This window comes from Mustelus asterias, chromosome 3 (genome assembly GCF_964213995.1).
Source record: "Mustelus asterias chromosome 3, sMusAst1.hap1.1, whole genome shotgun sequence".
NCBI classification, from domain to species: domain Eukaryota; kingdom Metazoa; phylum Chordata; class Chondrichthyes; order Carcharhiniformes; family Triakidae; genus Mustelus; species Mustelus asterias.
This window is the reverse complement of record NC_135803.1, coordinates 30,677,344-30,694,532: the sequence shown is the minus strand read 5'-3', so window position 1 is coordinate 30,694,532 and position 17,189 is coordinate 30,677,344. Positions and strand designations below refer to the sequence as shown.

The 17,189-nt window shown below is 40.5% G+C and overlaps 2 protein-coding genes across 5 annotated transcripts in view; one reads left to right on the top strand and one right to left on the bottom strand.

Moving 5' to 3' along the window:
• The window catches only part of eif4e2 (eukaryotic translation initiation factor 4E family member 2), a 35,671-nt gene extending 23,617 nt beyond the window's left edge, over positions 1-12,054 (top strand). The window contains exons 7-9 of one of the 4 annotated variants that reach the window (XR_013496676.1): positions 1,257-1,331; positions 7,144-7,180; positions 10,021-12,054. Coding sequence is in view for 3 of the 4 variants with exons in the window: in XM_078206915.1 (XP_078063041.1) it covers positions 1,257-1,296 (40 nt within the window). In the remaining variant the exon portion in view is untranslated. Of the gene's footprint in view, positions 1-1,256; positions 2,798-6,977; positions 7,002-7,143; positions 7,848-10,020 lie in introns of those variants that run through there. The other 3 variants (XM_078206915.1, XM_078206916.1, XM_078206912.1) reach the window with 3 other exon arrangements.
• LOC144491795 (phospholipid scramblase 2) lies at positions 4,668-17,189 on the bottom strand. The gene is made up of 7 exons (XM_078210091.1): positions 16,793-17,189; positions 12,801-12,875; positions 12,055-12,247; positions 10,524-10,635; positions 7,532-7,631; positions 4,787-4,845; positions 4,668-4,694 (listed from the first exon to the last, which is right to left on the bottom strand). Exons 1-7 carry the CDS (start codon positions 17,187-17,189, stop codon positions 4,668-4,670), a joined length of 963 nt encoding a protein of 320 aa, XP_078066217.1.

Sequence of the window (17,189 nt, the reverse complement as noted above, 5' to 3'; positions counted from 1 at the left end):
GGGTTCGATTCCCAACTTGGGTCACAGTGTGGAGTTTGCACGTTCTCACTGTCTGCATAGGTTACCTCCGGGTGCTCCAGTTTTCTCCCACATTCTGAAAGACGTGCTGGTTAGGTGCATTAACCCAAACAGGCGCCGGGCTACGCCGACTAGGGGAATTTCACAGTAACTTCATTGCAGCGTTAATGTAAGCCTTACTTGTGACTAATAAATAAACCTGCTTTAGAAAACTGAATTTCTTTAGCTGCTTCTTATGTCTGTGTTCTAAGGAGCAAACAACTTTATTTGTCCAGAAAGACTCATACATGCAAAAATGTCAGGACTCATTATCCATTTCACTTTCATCTTTGTCGAATGTGATATTATGCCTGCGCTCCAAAACCAAGAAGTGCAAACAAGGAGGGGTTTTATCCTTTAATTTCATATTCTGGGGCACTGCTCCATATAATGAGTACTGAGCATGCCTTATTGGACATCTAAAGGTGGGGGATAAGGAATCAAGACCTTCATGGCCTGTTCATCTTCATCCAGTTTATGCCCTAAATTTTCTGCAACATCAAGTGTCGAAGCAGCTTCAATAATCCATTGGATTTAATTCTGTCTGATTCTTCCAGTTTTCCCACATAGGGCACATGTATCAGATTGTAATTTGTTGCTTACAGTGCCTACAAGAATAAGGTGTAAAGTTGATTGGCTATAAGTTGCTCTTACAAACAATGCAGTATAATGTCTGAAAAATGAGCATAACTCAATTTGCAATGCAGAGTATAAAATGGTGAATACAATATAACACACAAATGTGCATTTCTTATTCACAGCATCTTTTGAATAATGTAATTGTAATGTTTCTTTTACTGAAATAAAGTTAGTTGCATAATGCTGATGTGTTATAGAGTCAGAGCAATACAGCACGGAAACTGGCCCTTTGGTCCAACTGGCCCATGCCGACCATGGTGCACTTCCAGCTAGTCCCAATTGTCCGTGTTTGACCGATATCACTGTAATCCTTTCCCATCCATGTACTTTTCCAAAACAGAGTCATAGAGCATGTGTTCTGGAAACTATTAACAGTGCATTTAGCAGAGATTGAGTTTTAAACAAGTCTGAATTACATTTTTTTTACATGGGGTAATAAACACCTTAATATTTGTAATTTAGTAGTTTACACCTGTAACTGAAATGTTGTGCAGAGATTAAGTTTCATCATATGTTGTTGAATGTACACCCTAAAATATTCTCTCATCATCTTTTCACAGAGACAATTCAAGCTTTCGAAATACGAAAATCACTTTATGAGATCTTCATTGTATTCCCATTTGTTTAGTTGAAAGGTATGCTCTGCTTCGTTTTAGAGGAACACCTTGTTTAAAGGAAAAATTGGAGTGGGATGATCATTGTCAATCCCAATCGGGCGTTATTATTTCAGGGAAGAATTACTCTGCCATTGGTCAACTATTGTTCTGACAGAATCAAACTTTTATTTTTATTTTTTTAAGTCCAGTTGAGTCTGTGATGCTCATGTCTCCTATTTCTAAACAGTTGTTCCGTTTGTTTTGAAATATGTGAATATTGTAAATGTCTGTGTTTCATGGGTACATAAGTATCATAGAGTACATAGAAATCATGGGTGGAATTTAATGCCATCCCTGGTGGAGTTTGGTAGTTGGGGATGGGGGGGCATTTAATGAGGTGGGTGGGTGGCTCACCGTGGGGGGGAACCACAATGAGCAAATCTCTGTGTGATTGCTTGTGGGCTCTGGTTGGGGGCAGGTAGGTAGCAACCCTTGTTCAAAGGCATTTGGAGCCTGAATGAGGGACCCAGCATCAGGGAGGGTGGTGCCTGCCATGAACCATTACCCAGCCCTTTCTGCTGATCCACCTCCTTCACGACCTCACCCTGTCAAGACTTGCCTATGCGATCCAGTGACAATCCTAGGCCTCGGGTGGATGTTGTATCAGCAGCAGCCGCCATTATCCCCTCCCCCATGACATTGGTGTTCAGTATTGGCCTGCAGAGCTCAGTGAGCTGGATTCCTGCCCCAAGGTCCTTGATCCTGGGCAAGGCCCACCACTCTCCAGTTAACTGCTTGAGTGGCACTTAATTTAGTAGGCCTCCTTTACGAGGCGACGAAGGGCACTTCCCAGCTCTCACGCTAGTGGGTGAGACCCCTGTTGTCTCTACTAAGTATTGCCCAATGAATCTGCTTGCTAACTGTGTATATAAATTATTGGTTTTTACCTGACTCATGGCATTTTCATATTTTTCATCTTCCTAATTTATTTTCTCTACTTTTTTATCTTTCTATTTATCTTCTTTGATCTTTTGCTTTTATGAATAAATCTTGATAAACAGTATTCTATTTGAAGATGTAAAGATTTGGAACAGAAGCAAAAGTTCACATTATTTGTCAGTTTGTGCTATTTTCAAATAAAGAGCACTTTATGACTAAAAGCGCTTAATGTATTGTGTCCTTAATCCGTCCGTTTCCCTTCTGTTTGTCATTGCACAAAGGTTTGGAATGAGTAATTTGCACATTGCTTATTAGCGATGATGATCATAGTGACCTTCAGAGGAATGGGCAGTTTTTAAATCAAAAGTGCCCTAGTGAAACCTGGTGAAAGAAGCAGTAAAGACATGTAAGGAGCTATTTCATAACTCTCAACAAAGATATATTCCATTGCTAAAAAAAGACACTATGACATGGATGCATCATGAAAAAGGGGTTAAGGATGATATCAAAAGATGTACAATGCAACAAAAAGTAGTGGTCGGCCAGAAGGTTGGGAAAAATTTTAGAAAACAGTAAAAGATGACTTAACAAAAAAGAGAAACTGAAGTACGAGAGAAAGCTAGCAAGAAATATAAAAAGCAGATCGTAAAAGCTTCAAGTATACAAAATGATCATTAATCGCTTGGAGGGTGAGAATGGGAGGCAAGGAAATGGTAGACTTCGGACAAATGTTTTGTCTTCACAGTAAAAGACATAGCATCTTAAGAATAGTAGGGAAGTGGATGGCAAAATGAAGGGAAGAACAAACTTAAAACAATCATGATCACTAGAAAAAAAAAAGTACTAGGAAAACTAATGGAACTAAGTCCCCAAGACCTGATGGCCTATATCTAGGATCTTGAAGGAAGTCGCTGCAGAGATAGTGGATGTATTGGTTGTAATCTTCCAAAATTCCCTGGATTCTGGAAATGTACCAGCAGATGGGAAAACCCTGACTGTAACAGCATTATTCAAGCTCCGAGCAAGACAGAAAGTAAAGTATTGGCCAGTTAGTCTAACATCTGTCATTGGAAAAATGCTAGAATCCGTTATTTATGAAGTAGCAACAAGACATTTAGAAAATCACAGTACAATTCAGCAGAGTCAACATGGTTTTATGAATGGGAAATTGTGTTTGACAAATTTATTAAAGTTCTTTAAGGAAGTAATAAGCAATGTGGATAAAGGGAATCAGTTGATGTATTATATTTGGATTTCCAAAAGGCATTCGATAAGGTGCCACCAGAAAAAGGTTACTACACAAGATAAGAATTCTGGTGTTGGGGGTATTGGTAGAGGATTAGTTAGAAATCATAGAAAGAAATCATAGAAATCCTACAGTACAGAAAGAGGCCATTCGGCCCATCGAGTCTGCACCGACCACAATCCCACAATTAGGAAACAGTTGAGATAAATGGGTCATTTTCAAGTTGGCAAATTGTAACTGGTGGAGTGCCACGGGCAATCAGTAATCAGCCTCAGCAGTTTACAGTTATTAATGACTTGAAAGAAGGGACAAACTATCGTAACCAAATTTGCTGCTGATATAAATAGGAAAGCAAATTCATAGAACCCTACAGTGCAGAAAGAGGCCATTCAGCCCATCGAGTCTGCATCAACCACAATTCTACCCAGGCCCTATTCCCATAACCCCATGTATTTACCCTGCTAGTCTCCCTGACACAAAGGGGCAATTTAGCACGGCCAATCCACCTAACCTGCATATCTTTGGACTGTGGGAGGAAACCGGAGCACCGGAAGTAAACCCATGCAGATACGGGGCGAATGTGCAAACTCCACACAGACAGTGACCCAAGCTGGGAATCGAACCTGGGTCCCTGGCGTTGTGAGGCAGCAGAGCTAGCCACTGTGAGGAGGCAACTTCTCCAAGTTGTGAGGAGGATTTGTGAGAGAGTTTGCAAACTGATCATTGCCTGGCACAAACGATCATAGACCTAAACTGTTAACTCCATTTCACTCTCCACAGATATTGCCTGACCTGTTGAATATTCCCAGCATTTTCTGTTCTTAGTTCAAATTTAGTATGCAGTATTCTGCTTTTCAGTTTAAAAAAAAAGTGACTTGCCTTATTTATTTTCAGTTAAATAACTTTTCCAAAGTCTTGTATTTTCCATTAATTCAATGTTCAGGATATTTTATTGAATACCAGAATAATATCCTTTATAATGTTGTATATGATGTAGAAGCACGTCTCATGTATTTTTCATCAGTCATTCAGAATCACTTCAGATAAATATCCTGCTCTGAACCAATTATTTCAAGCTACACAGGTTTTTTTCCATTAACTGAAGCATAATTTATTTTCATTATTCACTTCAACAATTATACTATCTTGTCAAGCAACCTTGACGGTGGGAATGAACGAAATCTTGGAGTTCAGCTCATTTCAAAGTACATGTAATTCTGTAACAAAAACAAAACAATGATTATGTGAATGGGGAGGATAAACTAACCTGAAAACACTGAAGTAATATTTGATCAAATTTCTAACTTACAAGTAAGAAAGCAGCAGCCAGCAAAAGTACCTTTGCATTTGGATCCATGTTGGTTGGAACTATATTTAAAAACAAAGTAAGTAAATACACAAGGACCAGTTTTCAGTCAAATATCATAAGGCTATATCCATACATATACAGCACAAAAATAAAACCAGTCTATTTGTGCTCTGCTTGAACCTTTCCCCACCTGTCCTTATTTATCAACGTAGACTTCTATTCCCTTTGTCATATGCATAGCTAGCTTCATAGAATCATAGAAACCCTACAGTGCAGAAGGAGGCCATTCAGCCCATCGAGTCTGCACCGACCACAATCCCACCCAGGCCCTACCCCCACATATTTACCCGCTAATCCCTCTAACCTACGCATCTTAGGATTCTAAGGGGCAATTTTTAACCTGGCCAATCAACCTAACCCTCACATCTTTGGACTTCCCCTTAAATACATCTGGGACGTTCACCTCAAATACACCTTATGGAAGCAAGATCCATATTCTTACCAGTCAGTTTGATTTCTTAGTGGCTATCTTATATATTGATGGCCTCTTTTTTTAAAAAAGCTTTCGTAATGGTAAAGATCTCTGAGGTTATCCCTCAGCCTGCTCTTTTTAAGAAGAGAACCTAGCCTGTTTGTCAATTCCTGTTAGGTAAGCTTGCAGTTCTCCTGTCATTCTTGGGAATCTTTTATTTTACTCCTATAAGGTCTCTTGTGGGAGTGCACAAATCGAGTAAGTGGCGCCAGGGGAGCATGGTGCTGTGGAACAGTGAAAGGCTGAGACTGGAGCAAGGGCAGACTGCAGTTAACAACTACCCATGAATTTGACTATTTTTAGTAGTTGTATGACAGTGGGATTGAAGGGGAACAAGTGTTAACGCCAGCCTCTGAGGAGTAAGACACATCCTTAGTCTCAAAATGAGAAATTCCAGTAAGTAAAGAATTCCAGTTCTAGTGCCGGATAACACAGTTCACTGTAGTCCCATTCTCTGCTTTCCCTCCATAGTCTGCAAGTTTTTCCTTTTCAAGTATTTATCCAATTTTCTTTTGAATATTACTGTTACATCTGCTCTCACTGTCCCTTTAGTGCATTCCAGATAATCCTAAATGGTTCAGTATAAAAGTAATAAAAGGTTTCATCTCCCCTCTTGCAATATTCTTAAACCTCTATCTTCTATGGTTACCAACCCACCTCTCTTCCCCCCCCCCCCCCGCCGCCCCCCACCCCTTATTTACTCCAAAACCTTCCATGATTTCAAATACTTTTATTAAATCTCCCCAAATCACTGCTCTAAGGAGAAAATCCCAGCTTCTTTAATCTCTTCACAGAATTGAAATCCTTCATCCCTAGTACCATTCTTGATAATCTAGGCCATAAGCATCGCTGTTCAGTTCTGTTCTGCAAAATGAGAGTATTGATTTGCCCCTGACATTCTGCATGAGAAAAGCTGGCCATATATATTTGCAGTAAATATTCATTCTATTTGGTATTGCAACTTTTTGAATTGTAAATTAAAGGTATGTAGATATTACTTCAGAACACAGATCAGTGTTGTGGAACAATAAAAGTCCTTCACATCACCAAATTAATTGTGCTTTTGCTATACTGGAATCTTTTGCCTTTAACACAACTTACCAAAGGCAAAAGATTTCTTGTGCATCAGTCCAGATTTCTTTTTAACTGACAAGATAACATGACTCGCATATATTATAACCTTCCAAAGTGTTCTTACTGGAACCAAACCTGACTGCACTTTGGCTTCAGCATCCCTGGCAAAGAGCTCTACATACCAGAAAGACAAACCAGCAAATTAGGCACACACTATCCACTATGGTCGACTCAATAAAAAATAGATGGGAAATTGTAGGTAGTGTGTGCGGCTACTTTCCCAATATATTCTCCTTGCAGACAAAGTTCTGCACTGGGAATGATAAAGAGGAAAGTAGACTCATGAAAATTGAAACTAGCGAGGTTGGAATAAAAATGGGAAATGAAGGATCATCAATTTGAGATATTGTGGCACAGTGGTTAGCACTGCTGCTTCTCAGCGCCAGGGACCCAGGTTCGATTCCCGACTTGGGTGACTGTTTGTATGTTCTCCCTGTGTCTGGGTGGGTTTCCTCCCACAGTCCGAAAGACGTGTTGGTTAGGTGCATTGGCCATGCTAAATTCTCCCTCAGTGTACCCGAACAGGTGCCGGAGTGTGGCGACTTGGGGATTTTCACAGTAATTTCACTGCAGTATTAATGTAAGCCTACTTGTGACACTAATAAATAAACTTAAACTTAACCCACTTTCTCTGTCTACAGATGTTGCCAGGCCTGCTGAGCATTTCCAACATTTTCTGTTTTTATTTCAGATTTCCATCATCTCCAGTTTTTTTGCTTTGTATTAAGGTTTGTATTGACTTCTGACAAAAGCACAATATTAACTGTCTAAATATTATCATCACTTAACTGCATTATTAAGGCCAATGTTATCACATCCAGTGTTCAACCAGTATAGAAATGGCATCATGCTAGTTGTAAAGGAATATTTGTGTTGTATCTTGAACAGCATTGCCATGAGCTGCTGATTTCTGCATCAGTTTATATTCCAAATGTTATCAATAAAAGAAAACTTGATGCATTTTCATTGTGTATTTATGTGTAAAACACAAGGTAAAGCATCAGGCCAGACGGTGTTATGAGAGTTTGATGAACAAATATTTCAACTTTTGTTAACTGCTTCTTATTAAATGTTCTTACAGTCCACACCAAAGTATTCGTGATCCATGTTGTGTTCTGAATTGTACCCTTGCCATCGCTTCCAGATCAGTCCTAAGTGATTCCCAATCTTGGATGTAATCTGTAATGTTATAGACACTTATTGTTTATAGATGGCAATAGTATCATCAACACTACGGAGGTTGTTTTACAGATGTGAAATTGTGGCACGTCATCACATTAATTCACAAGTTTTTGGTAAACGTTTTTTGAAAACTGTGACCAATTTTAAATTTTATAGTATCTAGTTGCCTCTGATTTTGGCTGCTAGCAAACCAATAAAATTAGTTGCAAATGTAAATTTGTTACGTGCCAGAATTCCTCCCAAACATTAACACAAAGGGTAGCAGTTCTACTTTTATTTTGTATGTCTTAAGCTCCAACAACTTTTTGTTCCTTTTGGATTAATAATGGAAGATGAGTTAATTACATTCCTATTTTCCTTTTTAAAAAAGAGTTGAGTTCATCAAAATCGACCTTTGAGAAGTTAATAGATAAGGAGTGATTGGTGGTGTTTTGTTAGAAAATCTTCAGCTTGTTACTGCTTCTCAACATCTTTGAAAATGACCTCCCTTTATTTTCAGTCATTTTGCTGAAAATTGTCATTACCATTGCCAGATCAGTCGCAACATTAAAGGATAGTGTTTATTGTATATGCGAGCCTTGAACCAGCCCACAAGGTTCACCAGAATCCAAGGAAAGTATTGAAAATAGTTAGGATCAGCACAATCTAGAAGTTCATACTTTCAAGAAGGAAGCAAAGTTAAAGTGTATTGTACATTTTGTCCTATCAACTCCTTCTAGTCATCTATTGAAGCATCCAATTTCTTGCTACATTAGTGACACTGCCTGCCAGAAAGATAATTTAGTTTGGTTGGAATTACGCTTTCTGGCTGGACTCAATCTGGAGCAACCTGACTGGAAAATATGATGCTATGAGGGTATGCTGACTGACTAAATGATCATTCTTGGTTGGCACTAAATCAAAGTCAATCAAAGCACAAATCAGAATTAGAAACATAGAAAAACTACAGCACAATACAGGCCCTTCAGCCCACAAAGTTGTGCCGAACATGTCCCTACCTTAGCGATTACTAGGCTTACCTATAATCCTCTATCTCTTAGAACTCTGAGAGACCCTACAACACAGAAAGAGGCCATTCGGCCCATCGAGTCTGCACCGACCACAATCCCACCCAGGCCCTATCCCCATATCCCTACATATTTACCCACTAATCCCTCTAACCTACGCATCCCAGGACACTAAGGGCAATTTTAGCATGGCCAATCAACCTAACCTGCACATCTTTGGACTGTGGGAGGAAACCGGAGCACCCGGAGGAAACCCACGCAGACACGAGGAGAATGTGCAAACTCCAAACAGACAGTGACCCAAGCTGGGAATCGAACCCAGGTCCCTGGAGCTGTGAAGCAGCAGTGCTAACCACTGTGCTACCGTGCCGCTTACTAAGTTCCATGTACTTATCTAAAAGTCTCTTAAAAGACCCTATCGAATCCGCCTCCACCACCGTTGCTGGCAGCCCATTCCACGCACCCACCACCCTCTGAGTGAAAAACCTACCCCTGACATCTCCTCTATACCTACTCCCCAGCACCTTAAACCTGTGTCCTCTTGTGGCAACCATTTCAGCCTGGGAAAAAGCCTCTGACTATCCACTCGATCAATGCCTCTCAACATCTTATACACCTCTATCAGGTCACCCCTCATCCTTCGTCTCTCCAAGGAGAAAAGGCCGAGCTCACTCACCCTATCCTCATAAGGCATGCTCTCCTACCCAGGCAACATCCTTGTAAATCTCCTCTGCACCCTTTCTATGGCTTCCACATCCTTCCTGTAATGAGGCGACCAGAACTGAGCCTTTTTTTATTTGTTTGTAAGATTGGAGCACTGCAAGCCAGGCCTGCATTTATTGTCTTTGAGAAGGTATTGGTGAGCCATGGCCTTAAGCTACTGCAGTCCATGTGATGAAGGTACACCCACAGTGCATAGGGAATGGCGGTATAGTTCCAAGTCAGGATGTTGTGTGACTTGGAGGGGAACTTGCAACAGGTTTCCTGTGCACCTACTGCCCCTTTCCCCCTAGCCAGTAGACGTTGTGGATTTGGGAGGTGCTTCAAAGAATCCTTTGCAAATTGCTGCAATGCATTTTGTGGGTGGTACATGTGGCAGCCACAATCCACTAGTCGTCGAGGATATGATTAAGGTGGTGGCCGAGGTGCGAATCAAGTGGGCTGCTTTGTCCTGGATGGTCTCAAGATTCTTGATTGTGATTCGAGCTGCATTCATCCAGACATGTGGATTGTGGTCTATCAAACTCATGACTTGTAGATGGTGGAAAGGCTTTGGGAAATCACTTGCCACAGAATATTCTGCCTATGACCCATTCTAGCAGCCACAGTAGTTATGTGCTGATCTATTTGAGTTTCTGATCGATTCTCTTGATCCCCAGGATGTTAATGGTGTCATGATGATGGAGGAAAAAACATGAAATTATACACAAATATTGGACTTTAAAAGGAGCCGAGTTTTACATTTTAAAATGGAGACAAACTCTGAGGATGGTTGAGAATTTGCAGTTAGCCACTAACAGGAATGGCTACAGGGTGTTTCTCCAAGTGATAATGGCACGTCTCCCTGCGTTTCCAGACAAGGTACTTCTAAAAACCAAAGGAGCAGGGTGTGTGTGGTGGGGGTCGGGGGGTGGTGCCCAAATGTACAAGTACCATGTGTGGCACAGACCGCTTCATTGTCTAAGAAGCTGAGTGCAACTGAACACCGCAATCAACAGTGAACATGCATATTGCTGACCTTTATAAGGCTTAGGATGAAGGGAAGGTCATTAATTAATTCAAATTAACAAAAAGTCCCTCCAACCTGAGTGACTTTTTACTCTATTTTACTTGGAATGATGTAACAATGAGCATCAGCTAAATTATGTCGATTGTTTTATACCTTGAATTCCTGATCCGAATAACAGCGGCAAGGACAACAGGAGCCATGAATTTTCATAATCCCATATCCATCCATGTCACAGATTTCCAGCAATGGGGTGAACATGCTCCACCTGCAGCCAGAGACACAAAGGGACACATTCACTTTAATTGCTTAGCTACATGGTTCAGCATTCTCAGGGTGCATGAATCGATACCACAGTAAAGCTGTTTCAATATTGGTTTATCTCCTTCATTTAAACAATTACCAATTAAACATTCTTGCACAATAGGTTTAATGCTACTCATGACTGGTTGAGTCGGTCCAAACTCATTTCACTTAGATCCCTTACTGTTGGTGCAGAGAAGTCTTATCATCCCACTGATTTACCTGGTGCAGGTACAGCACTTCTCGAGCACTTGGTCATGTCCTCAATAACTTTAACATTCCTTTAACTACTAACTACATTAACCTGTTGTTTTTTTTTATTAGTGTAATTCAGCTGAAGGTCACGCTGAAAATTAATTAGACTATCATGAAAATGCAGATTAATAGTTCTGACTTAATTAGGTTTCATACAATGAGTTGGTTGCAGTAAGTCAGTAGGGGAATGTGATTTAATTCTGTGCTTTTGTAAGAGCAATAGCAGCACTTTTAACAAGTAACACATTCCAAACTGCTTCACAGGAGCACTATCAAACAATGTGATACTGATCTACATAAGGAGATATTAAGACAGATGACCCAAGAGCTTGGTCGAAGTCACAGGTTTTAAGAAGTTTCTTATAAGAGTATAAAGAGGCAGAGATATCTAAGGTGGAAATTCCAGAGTTAAGGGAGGCTGAAGACATTGTCACTAATGAAGAGATTAAAATTCGGGATGCTCAAGAGACCAGAATTGGAAGAGCATAGTTATCTTGGAGGATTGTTGGGTTTGGAGGAGACTACAGAGGCAATGAGGGCCAAGACCATGCAATGCTTTGAAAAAATGGATGAGAATTTTAAAATCGAGGCATTGCTTAACAGGGAGCCAAAGTAGGTCAACATGCACAGGGATGGTGGGTGAACAGAACTTGGTGTGAGTTACAACACGGACAGTAATGCTTTGGATGATTTGGGGCTTACAGAAGGAGGCATATGTGAGGCCTTTCAGGAGTGCTAAAGATAACAGAGGCATGGATGAGGGTTTCAGCAACATATGAGCTAAGCCAGGGGCAGGTTCTAGCATTGTTATGGAGGTGGAAATAGGCTGTCTTAATGATGGATGGATATGTGCTCGGAAGCTCATCTCAGGGTCAAATATGACATCAAAGTTGTGAACAGTGTTCAACCACAGGCTGTTACCAGGGAGGAAGATGGAGTGGGGCTTAACAATTTGGTTTGTGGGAAGGATTGAAACCAATGGCATCAATCTTCCCAATATTTAATTAGAGGAAATTTATTAAAGCATTTGAGCCATACTGCTATAGCCCAATTGAGTTGAAACAAATTAAACACATTGCTGCCAACAATTATCCTTGTATTGGCCTAAATAAAACATGATTGGATTTACCTTTGCCTAATTGTGCCAATTTGTTCCTTCTGGGCATTGAACACGTATATCTCCATGAGGCAGCATCCAAAACAACAGGCATCCACCCTGAAGGGTCTGGTAAAGTGCAGCACCTCCTCTGATTGCAGGTTGTAGATCTTTATACAGCAGGACCGGGCTGCACCACACAAATTCAAACACAAGCAGGAAGTATCTGAAGAAGAAATAAAACTGATGCAAGTTCATAAACGGGTCAAATGTTCTTTCAAATATTCTATTATTTTCTCTGCGTTTCAAATGGAAAGTCTCTTGTGGCTTTGCTTTCTTTTGGACTGCTTTCCTAGAGTCCAGGGCTAATGCTTCAACATTCCCAGAATTCTATAATACAGTTCAGAAAGCACACAAAGCCTCAGCTTCTCTTTGTGGTTCAGAGTACGTTACAGGAGCTAAGGCTCCCTTACAGGATTAGCCTGAAGCATGGAAGCCAAAAACGTCTCTTTCTCCCCTCCACCTCCTCACCCCCCCAAAATAAAAACAGCAAGAAGCACTTTTGAGTCTTGTAAACAATCTAGCTGTCATTCTACCCCCCAAAATTTATTTTTTTCCCCCTGTTTAGAGTATCAAATGTACCTCATGATATATCTGCACCTTTTTCCAAGTATATCCTGCTAGATTCATATCAGTTTCTCTGTCATTCGGACAGTTCCTTTTCAACTCTATGCAGTAATATTTTGCTTTTTTCATTGTTGTGTCACCTAAAACATTACCTTCTGATGCCATGTACAGTTGTTCACCTTTTTGAGAGGTGATAGTGTATGTTCTGCCAGGATCACAGGTAAGCCCTCAAATAGAAACAGAACAATGATAGGTTATCAGCAAATGCCTTTGAGACTAAATACTGTCTGAAGTTCTACATTATAATGACTTTTGTGGTGAAAATAATTATCAGTCAAAGGCAGTTATGAAAGTTTGTCATCTTGTTCAAGTCATTCGCAACTTGCACAAGGCTGACCTTTATTGCGTTTCCTTTGTTGGCGTGATGGTGGTAAAGGGCCTTTTTCCTGAACTTCTAGTTTAAAGCAACAGAATAACTTGTCAGGGCACTTCAAGAGGGAAGTTATGAATCAACCACAGTGGTGTGGAATTGGAGTTACATAAAGGCTAGATTCGGTAAAAGCAATAGATTTCCTTCTCCAAAGGGTATTGGTGAACAAGTTGGGGTTTTACAACAATCAGGCAGCATCAGGTCACTTTAATTGATATTAGTGTTTGATGCGCGATTAAATCACTTGGGAGGCTAGATTGTACCCGGGAAATAAAGGCTGTTATTACTAACAAGAATGGAGCACACTATATACAATACAATCCCAGACTAAAGGGTCACCGGGCAGTGCAGTGACCTTTCTATTTCCCCAGGTAGGCGGAGCCAACTGGAGTGTACCACAGAACAATATCAACAGGTAGAACAGCCCAACCCTAACCCCAACAATGACAACAGTAACATATCTACAAACACCCATAGTGCTGACCATCCATGGCTCAGCACTCATAGTGGTAACCAACTATGGTTCACCACAGTGTTTAATTTCTAGTTTGTTTAAATGGAATTCAAAATCTTATGTTGCCATGGTAGGACTTGAAATTGCATTCTCTGGATTATTGGTCCACAACTCTATTACAAGCCCAGTTACATCATGACCTTATTATTTCATAATAGTGCTATTGCAAACATACAAAATAGGAGCTAAAGTAGGCCATTTGGCCCCTCATGCCTGCTCTGCCATTCAGTAAGATAATGGCTGATCTGTTTGTGTTTTGAGTTCTACATTCCCATTTACCTCTTATAAACTTTGATTCCTTGCCTAACAAGAATCTATCTACCTCTGTCTTAAAAGTATTCTCTAACCCCACTTCCATTGCCTTCTGAGGCAGAGAGTTCTAAAATTTCATAACCCTCTGAGGGAAAGAAATTTTCTCAGCCTCTGACCCCTAATTTTAAAACGGTGCCCACTAGTTCTGGACTCATCCATAAGAGGAAACGTTCTTTCCACGTCACGTTGTCACGACCATTCAGGATCTTATCTGCTTCAATCAAGTCAGCCCTCACCCTTCTAAACTCCAGTGGAAACAAGCACAGTTTGCTCAACCCATCCTCGTAAGATAACCCCCTCATTCCAGGTAGCATTCTGGTAAACCCCTGAACCTGACAGAGGAGCTAATGTCCTGCATCATGGGGCTAGCTGACATTAGGGAGGGTTAAAAGCAATGGAACAGAATTTGCGTGTGTTCTGTTGCATGGCTGCAACTTCTCGGCCTGTTTCCTGCACTAAGGACTTCACTTCCAGTGAATATATGAATGCATTAATGCAACAGTGCTTCAGTGAGCTAATTAGAATGAATACAAATACATAACAATTACATTCTGTACCTGTATGATAACCTTTTCTGACTCATGCACAAGGACACCTCAATCTCTCTGAACCTCCTTGTGTCTTCTTCATGACATGTTTTCTAATCTACCTTTGTGTTGTCTGCAAATTTAACTACCATACTTTCGCTCCCCTCACCTAAGACACTGATGAAAAATGTGATTTTATAAGCAGAATTTGAAATCACTCGTGTGGAAGCCGGAGTTTAGTGAGACGAGGTGACTCATGGTATAAGAATCATCTGGAGGGGGGTTTGAGGAGAAATCCACAAAAATACACTTGGGTTCAACGTGGAGTGTGCCTAACCACAGCCACTCTGTGTGATTTAAGGGACTGTGTTACTGAGACCATTATATCTGATTTTCCAGCATTTCCTGCTTTTGTTTCAGATTCTAGTATCTGCATTAATTTGTTTTTACCTTAGTGTTTAATTCATAGCCTAAGATATACTTTGTGACTTTGTATACTTTGTGTAGGTTGTTGCATAAAGTTAAATCTCACAGGATCCAGGGTGAGGTATCTAAATGGATACAAAATTGGCTTCTTGACAGAAGCCAGAGGGTGGTTGTGGAGAGTTGTTTTTCAAATTGGAGGCCTGTGACCGGTGGTGTGCCTCAGGGACCAGTGCTGGGCCCACTGTTATTTGTCATTTATATTAATGATTTGGATGAGCATATAGGGGGCATAAGTTTGCAGATGACACCAAGATTGGCGGCATAGTGGACAGTGAAGAAAGTTATCTCCAATTGCAACGGGATCTTGATCAATTGGGCCAGTGGGCTGATGAATGGCAGATGGAGTTTAATTTAGACCAATGTGAGGTGATGCATTTTGATAGATTGAACCAGGACAGGACTTACTCAGTTAATGGTAGGGCGTTGGGGAGAGTTACAGAACAAAGAGATCTAGGGGTACATGTTCATAGCTCCTTGAAAGTGGAGTCACAGGTGGACAGAGTGGTGAAGAAGGCATTCAGCATGCTTGGTTTCATCGGTCAGAACATTGAATACAGGAGTTGGGACGTCTTGTTGACAAGACATTGGTAAGGCCACACTTGGAATACTGTGTGCAATTCTGGTCACCCTATTATAGAAAGGATATTATTAAACTAGAAAGAATGCAGAAAAGATTTACTAGGATGCTACCGGGACTTGATGGATTGAGTTATAAGGAGAGGCTGAATACACTGGGACTTTTTTTGTCTGGAGCGTAGGAGGCTGAGGGGTGACCTTATAGAGGTCTATAAAATAATGAGGGGCATAAACAAGCGAGATAGTCAATATCTTTTCCCAAAGGTAGGGGAGTCTAAAACTAGAGGGCATAGGTTTAAGGTGAGAGGGGAGAGATACAAAAGAGTCTAGAGGGGCAATTTTTTCACACAGGGTGGCGAGTGTCTGGAACAAGCTGCCAGAGGTAGTAGTAGAGGCGGGTACAATTTTATCTTTTAGGAAGCATTTAGACAGTTACATGGGTACGATGGGTATAGAGGGATATGGGCCAAATGCGGGCAATTGGGAATAGCTTAGGGGTTTTAAAAAATAAGGCTGGCATGGACAAGTTGGGCCGAAGGGCCTGTTTCCATGCTGTAAACCTCTATGACTCTATGACTCACATTAATCTTAAAATCTGTGTATATTTATGAAGCTAAGGGAGGGAGAGTAAAAGAATATTGTATCAAAATGAAACTTTTCATGTTTGGAAAGTGTTTTTTTCTTGTTATTAAAGCTAATTAACAGTCCTGTGACTCTTCCTCCACGTTTTCTGGAAAATATGTCAAAGTCATGGTCTTTTGATCTGGTCTTATGGTTCCATTTCAGAATCTTCCCGTCCAGTTGTAACACCAACTAGGATCATAACAATAGTGTCCATCTTGATGGCAAAGATGTCTACGTGTCACTTGCAGTTATTAGAGGTTAACGTTGGGGACCATTCACTTACCCTACTTCTAGTTTTCAGGGAATCAGTATTGACTCTCAATTGTCTGACAACCAATGTGTAAAGTTATTTTAACCCTTTCACCTTGTTATCTCAACCATGTTCAAGAGCCGGCTTTTCTTTGAACACTACTAAATAAAACATTGTAGTATTTTTGCTTTTTATTCTGTGCTTACGTTTGTACACACTACGTTAGAGATGCGATGTAAGTTGGGTATGTTTAATTTGAGTATATGACATTTTATAAAACCTGATGTGATTTTGAAAACCAAAATACAATTTGTAATCCTGTTCCCTGTCATTTCTCTATAGTTTACAATTAACTAAACACTATACACTAGTTTCACGTATGCATGCTACATAACGTGACTGATATAAAAAAATTACTTACACACCTTGTTGCTCAGCCTTTGCAGTGATACATAGCTGATTGAGATTGCAGAGTGGTTGCAATCCAGGGAATTCCTGCATTGTCCCTTGCCGCCTTATGTCCTTACAGAGTGAAGGGTTGTGAAAAGCAGTTTCTGTCCACTCTTCTTTCTGTGAATTATTAAATTGAATCCCAAAGGAACTCTCTCCATCAGTTGCTTTCTCTTCCAGGTCTTTTGATTTCTCTGAATTAATCCTAATGGGGTCTAAGTGCGACCATGCAGCACCTGAAAACATCACATTATCCACTGGTTCTTCAGTTCCTTTACTCCTCTTTCCTTTCAATCTACCTAACGCATTTTCAATGTGTTTTTCCCTTTCCAAAAGTCCGAAGGGGACAGGTTGTGTGGTGACTGTAGACAT